We start from the raw sequence: 7,320 nt of genomic DNA on the forward strand, positions 1-7,320 counted from the left end.
AAAAAAAAAAAAAAAAGTTGAAAAAAAAAAAAACGAAAAAAAAAAAAAAAAAAAAAAAAAAAAAAAAAAAAAAAAAGAAAGCATGAACCGTGGTAGGCCAAGTGGGAGTCCAGGGCTGTTAACCACTATGCCACCTGCCGGCCACCAAGTAGTTCTTTTAAAAATTGTGCAGGTGTGATGATTGTGCATGGCAAGGTTAGTAGAACCCCATCACCTGTTCCTGTCTCGCCCACCCTGTCTCGCTCTCCCTTAGGTGGGTGGTTCTCACAGGGAGACTCTCCTGTGGTCGTGTCAGACGTCACCTGGGACATACAGGAGCTGAGGCTGCACTGGGCTGAGTGTCATGATGGCTCACTCACATGCCTGGCCGCCGCCTGGACCTCAGCTGGGTCTTGACCAGAGCGGCTCCCAGGGTCCTCTGCATGTGACGCGGACCCTCACAGTGGCGCAGTCCCTGAGCAGTTAGATATCTTACTCTGGCTGTCCTCAGAGGAAGGGTTTAAGGGTCAGATAGCAAAAGCTGAGGAATATTTAAGGGCAACACCCAGAAATGGCACTGTATTCTTTTGGTTCAAGCATATTCATGCTCTGCCCATATTCAAGGGGTTGGTAAAAAATAAAACTCCAAGGACTGAATGGTAGCATAGTGGTAAAACTTGACACCCTGCAAGACAATCGCAAGTGGGAAGGTTCATGCTTGAAGGCCAGAGATGTCCCTCATAATGTGGATCACAGGCATACCCATGACCTGGGGCTGGCTGAGCCTGAGTGTGGACTACAACATCAATATCTCACTGGTGGTGCTGTCACTCTCTCAAAATAAATAAATAAATAAATAAGATTTAGAAATAAACAAATAAATCACCCTCCACTCTCTGTGATAGTATGTCAATGTCACATTGCAATAGAGCATGTGGGATGGAGCTATTGCTGTGGTCACCACTGGAGAATGCAACTTGACCACAACAGACACGATCGTTAGAGTATTATGTCCCCACAGTAGACTCTAGGTGGGCAGTAGGCTCTGAGATTGAATGTGAGTGTCTCCTCAAGGTCCATGCCTTCTCATTGCATAGAGAAGTTAAAGAAACCTAAGACCCCCAGAGGCACTCTATTCTGGGACACGGAGGTGTTACTGTCCATGGTCCTGAATCAAATGCCACAGCATGGTTTCTTCCTGCCCCTACATGCAAGAGAAAAGTCCAGCTCAGGAACCAGCAGTTAGCATAATGGCTATGTTGCTGGACTCCCATGTAGTCGACCGCAGTTCGAGTCCCAGAACCAGTGGCTTAAACTCACGCTGGGCGCGTGTGCTTGTGTGCCCATGATCCCGAGAGGAGAATGGAGAAGAAGGGATTGCGGCGTGGCCATCCCCCCTGGGGGGTGATTTCTTGCTTTCTGTCTCTCTGTCTCTCTCTCTCTCTGTGTCTGGCGAGCGCACGTGCCCTATAACAAAAACCTCTCCAAAAAAAAAAAAAAAAGGCAACACAAACTCAACACAAAAGCGCTTGCTGTATTTTCTTTTCACTGCCTATACGGACCCAAATATATCTGAAACATGGTCACCGAGTAAGGAGAGCCACTCTGCTGTAAAACAAAAGCAAATGAGCAGTGAGAAATCACAGTGGATGTGGTCAGATTTGAAGGGCCGCCAGACGAGAACTCCTTGGAGTCATACCGTAGACCCACAATGTAGATGCTGTTATCTGCACACATCGTAATGCCAGGGAAACCAAGAAGCAGATAGCTAATCACTCCCCATTGTCACACAGCTGTCAGGAGTTTTTAAAAAAAAAAAAGTCATTCCAGGCATCTCTGAGTTCATAAACTTAAATGCTATAATATACAAAATTCAAAAACAAACAGACAACAAAAATTAACATGAACGGTAAGACTTTTTTTTTTTTTGGAGAGGTTTCTTTTTTTATTATTCGCTATAGGGCATGTGCGCTCGCCAGACAGACAGAGAGAGACATAGAGACAGAAAGCGAGAAATCACCCCCCAGGGGGGATGGTCACGCCGCAATCCCCTCTCCTCCATTCTCCTCTCGGGATCTTGGGCACGCACGCACACGCGCCCGGTGTGAGTTTTAAGCCATCGGGTCCAGGACACGAACCGCAGTCGACTACGTGGGAGTCCAGCGACATAGCCATTACGCTAACTGCTGGTTCCCTGAATGGTAAGACTTTTGATCCCCTTTGACTGCAAACCCTCAGGGCCAAATCCCAACAGAACACTTCCTAAAACTTCTCACTAAGGTTGAAATACCCAGCACATAACCAGCTCCATTTTGTAGATATTTGGCCCCTGAGGGGAACCAACACTGTGGGATGAAGATACCCCTCCCCCCAATATATTCATGTCCTACACACTGGAATTAGTATTTATTATCTTCTTAGGAAGGGGTCTTTGCAGATGTTGTTAAATTAATGATGTGAGATGAGAAGATTATCCTGGAAGATCAAGGAGGGGCCTAAATGCAATCACATATATCTTCATTAAAAATAGGCAAGGCTCAGGCATTCGAAGATCCAGTCCCAGGAAATACAAAGGACCCCAAATAGAATCAACCCAAGAAGATCTTCTCCAAGACACATTATAGCCAGATTGACCAAAACTGCAGACAAAGACAAGATACTAAGATTAGCAAGAGAAAAACAGCAAGTTACCTACAAAGGATTGAAGCTCCCAGGACAAAGGTTGGCCCTTCCTTAGGGAGGCTGACTTCCTAAAAGGAGGAGAATTTCTAGTCTTTCCAATGAGGCTTCCCTCAGAATCCTCCGAGGATTTCAGTCTCTTCACCGCCATGCACAAAGCACCTAAATTTTGATGACAGCAGCTGACATCCACACTGATGAGTAACTGGGTGAATTACGTCAGCAACCTGGTAAGAAAGAGCCCTTGATTGGCAAAATACCCCCATAATCACCGAATTTATGGTGTTAGATTACTTGTACAATGCAATTTCATGGTGAGAATTAATGTAAATACGGGGTTCAGAGACTGACAAATACATTGCATGATTTTCAATTATTAAATCAAGATCAAGAATGTTTCTGGACAAATAGATGAAGAACAAGCTTGACAAAGCATGAAAAGAAAATGTCTCTGCTGTCACTGGGAAGGTCAGGCCATCAAGAAAAATGTTTAAGTTTCAGGTTCAATCAATTATTCCCAGAATGTCGATGTCAGAGCCTTTCCACTTCACACCTGTAAATTCAGATACATCCCTGAACCCATGAAAAGGGGACAGGTGAACTTGAGGGCGACGCAATGTTTTGATGCAAGCAATCCTTTTCCTGAGTGGAAACAGTCCAGATGGAGGGAGCTGCACATAGAGAAGCCAGCTGCCTGGACTGACCGCAGCGTTCATCTGCCTGGAAAGGGCCAGAGGAGAGCATGGGGCGTGGCAGGCTCCAGCTTTGCTCTGCGTCTGCCTCTGACACTTTGGAATAGCTGTCAGGGTTCTAAGGGATGAAATGCTGCACCAGACGCAGATGCAGGAATGAAAAGAAACACCGATGGCGTCTGGAGGCTCCTGTTAGACGCCTGCTGAGGCGCAGTCAGAACTGGGAGACTACATCCAGGACACGCTGGTGTGGGATGATGACAACACTGACCTGTGTGGCTCACAGAGACGTGAGCCATCCGTAATCAGAGCATGACCTGGGCCTCGGCCAAGGCTGAGCCAGGCCAGGAGGCGTCTCAGAGATGCAAAGTGAGGCTATTGTGGAAACTTACCCCAAACAGTTAGAGCATCTTGTGGGAAAAGAAAAAAAAATAGGCAAGGCTTGGACCGGCAGGTGGCATGGTGGTTAAGGGCACTGGACTCCCCTATAGCCAACCATGGTTCAAGGCCCAGATCTGGCAGCTTACTTTCTCATTTCCTCTTTCTCTCTCTCTCTCCCTCCCCACCCCCCACAAGTTAAAACAAATAAATAGTTAAATAAAATAATTCTAAAAAAGAAAAGAAAAGAAGTAGGCAAGGCAAAAGGAGAATGTGATGTGAAGATTGAGCCAAGGGACCAGAAGGTGGCATGTGGTTAAGGTACTCACATGACCAACCACAGTTCGAGTCCTGGACCTGGTGGCTTGTTCTCTCTCTCTCGTGCGTGCACGTACCTTATATCAAATTTAGGAATAATCATAAAATAAATAAATAAAAATAATTCTTTAAAGAAAAACAAAAAAGAGTAAGCCAAGAGATACTTGAAGACTGAACAGTGTGGCCATAAGCCAAGGAATGCAGGCAACCTCCAACAGCTGGAAGAGGCAATGAAGAAATTCTGCCCAGCAGGACTATGGTCCTGCTGACACCTTGGTCAGCCTGGTGATTTTGAGTTTGGACTTCTGCCTCCTGAACCGTGAGAGGGTACACATCTGTGGTTTAGGCCTCCTGGTGCATGGTCATTTGCTAACACAGCTCCAGGGAACACGATGTTTTGTGAGCATCTGTCTCGCTTGATGTTGTGTCATTTTCAAGCTGGAGTGGCCTGTGTATCTCCTAACAATGGATAAAGGGTCACCACTGCAGGCTCTGTGGGTGCCGGGGGATCTGAAATATAAGGTTCCCATACAACCACTCAGATGTCTCCATCACGAGTCTGTGGGTTTCATCTTGGCAAAGGAGACTTGAGGGGCTGGGAATTTCATGAAGTTCCACAGCTCTTAGGAAGATTTCCTAGGTCTGTCTTCAGCATCATCTGCTACCAGGACAGACTCTGGCTTCACACTCTGTCTTGAATTGGCAGTTGATCACCTGGGCCTCGTGAACTCAGTGGCCTCAGTAAGAGCCATTCGATCCAGTGGCCCTAGTTTCATTTCCCTCATGTCCTTCCAGTGTCAGGGACATTGCTCCAGTCCAGATGCTCACAGTGTCTCGCCTACTCATCGAGGCAAACACCCTAACTCCAGCCCCACTGAGCCTGGCCAGGCCCTCCACACTCCACTGGCCACCGCGGATGGGGGCCCCATTGCCACCAACCATTGCCACCATCCCAAAAACTACTGCAGGATCTGCTCTGGGATCATTTCTGAGGCAAATGGTCTGAAATTCAGTTCCCTGGAGACAGAACTGCAGGCAGGAAGTGTGTTGGGGAAACACTCAGGAGATACTTCCATAAGAACAAGAGGACGGAATGACTGTGGGCTGCCAGGGGACCTGAGTGCAGCTACTGCAGGGATGTCGCCTGTTGTCTAGTGAGTTCTGAGCTGGGGAGGCTCTGCAGAGCCACTCCTGACTGCAGCTGGGCACTCAGGCTCTCTAGCTTTGTCTCCATCCACTGGCCATGGGCAGTCCCACGGAAGGGGACTAAGTTGGAGACAAGGCAGTTCCCTGGGGCCACCCTTCCTTTCCCACTAGGGGTGCACCAGGAGCCATGAGCAGCCTCTTCCCAATTGCTGAGGATGAGTATGAGGTCCCCAGAGGGGATCTGAGCAGAGCAGCAGTGTATCCAGTACACAATTTCAGCTTCCAGGCCTCACCTGGGCACCAGCCCTGCTCCGGTCTGAGGCACAACCTTATCGACGTGTGCACATGGCTATGTATTTCTGTAAAATCTGCAAAATAAAAGATTTTTCAATCATACTTCTTAAAATGTTCCTCCACAGCTCCACCTATGTTGGACATGGCCCTGGCCATGAGGACAACTGGAGTCAGAGAATCCATGCTGAGTAGGCCATGTCTAAAGGCTGAGCTACAGTAACCGAAGGACCCCCAAATACAATGGATTTTTTAAAATCAGTGTGTGGGAAGGCCCCACAGCATGGTGGCTGGGGCCACATGAGAAGACCATGTTCAATTCCTTTTTTTTTTGGAGAGGTTTTTGCTATAGGGCGTGTGCACTCGCCAGAAAGACAGAGAGAGACAGAGAGATAGAAAGTGAGAAATCACCCCCCAGGGGGGATGGCCATGCCGCAATCCCTTCTCCTTCATTCTCCTCTCAGGATCTTGGGCACACACGCGCACACACCCGTCGTGAGTTTTAAGCCACCGGGTCCGGGACGCGAACTGCGGTCGACTACGTGGGAGTCCAGCGACATAGCCATTATGCTAACTGTTGGTCCCTCAAGAGAGCTATTTTTGACAGTGTCTTGCTATGCTGTGGTTCTCCTGCCCTGGTCTTCCAGTTAATTAGAATCACAGCATAGTCCTGGCCCAAATTGAAAGAGAATGAGAAAGCACCCCTTGAGGGGATAGTCATGCTGAAATCTCTCTCTTTTCCTCTCTCTCTCCCTCTCAAAACACACAAATAGGGGACCAGCAGTTGGCATAATGGCTATATCACTGGACTCTCATGTAGCCGACCATGGTTCAAGTCCTGGATGCTAGGCACATGTGCGTGCGTGCCCAAGATCCCAAGAGGAGACTGGAGGAGAAGGAACTACGGCGTGGCCATCACCCCGGGGGTTGATTTCTCACTTTCTGTCTCTCTGTCTCTCTCTGTCTTCCTGGTGAGCACATACACCCTATAGCAAAAACCTCTCCAAAAAAAAAAAAAAGTAGGAAACATAGAGTGATAGAGTGTAATTATCTCCCACTTCTTAGTCCACAGGTGAAAGCTCCCGGCAGGAGGATGACTCCAGCCAGCCCTCCAGGGGCCCTGGTATCTTACAGATGTTGCTCCCCACCCCCAGGGCAGAAGCAGGCGCTCCTAACCATGTTCACACATTGGACCTGACGGCCGACTCACAAAGCCTACAGATCCTTCTCAGAATGAAAGGAAACACACAGGACAAAGGAACCCAATTTGTATTGTAATGCAGTTATCAAAATATTTTTTACACTGTGCAATAGTAATTTATGTGCTTCCTCATTAATGCATTGAGTAGAAAGTCACCCGTGGCAGCTTTAATAACTACTGTGTCTTAGGAGAGGAGGAAAGGAGTACAAACGGTACTTCAAGATGCCACTAGAAAATAGCATGACACGAAAATGGCTGCGATGGGCTTTAGTGACAAAGCCGTGAGCCAGCACTACAGTGTGTGCCTCCCTTTGTGATAAATGTGTGCCAACAAGATGTGGCCCCAAAGATGTCCCTAACCCTTGACACCTGGGAACATGTGACCTCGATGTGAAAGGAGCCTTGGCAGGTGGGGTTCAGTTGATGGTTTGGGGCAGGGCGAATGTCCTGGGCTGTCCTGGTAGACCCTGTGTAGTCTCAAGGTCATAAGACTGGGGTGGGAGAGTCAGAGTCAGGAGTGGGAGTGGGGGCTCACAGAAGCAGCAGGTAGAGGGAGGTGAGGAAAGTAGAAGGAGCTGCAGAATGCAAGAAGATTCTAGAAACAGAAACCGGCAAGGAAATAGACTTTTCCCCAAA

General features: G+C 48.0%; 1 protein-coding gene across 1 annotated transcript in view; it reads left to right on the forward strand.

The window, feature by feature from the left end:
* Nucleotides 1–5,678, forward strand: part of LOC102477775 (interferon lambda-2) — a 13,924-nt gene extending 8,246 nt beyond the window's left edge. The window contains exon 6 of the mRNA XM_006140390.1: nucleotides 5,612–5,678. Within this exon, the coding sequence (XP_006140452.1) occupies nucleotides 5,612–5,678 (67 nt within the window). The remainder of the gene's footprint in view (nucleotides 1–5,611) is intronic.
* Nucleotides 5,679–7,320: the final 1,642 nt, after the last annotated feature.

This window comes from Tupaia chinensis, unplaced genomic scaffold (genome assembly GCF_000334495.1).
Source record: "Tupaia chinensis unplaced genomic scaffold, TupChi_1.0 Scaffold000037_13, whole genome shotgun sequence".
Taxonomy (NCBI): Eukaryota; Metazoa; Chordata; class Mammalia; order Scandentia; family Tupaiidae; genus Tupaia; species Tupaia belangeri.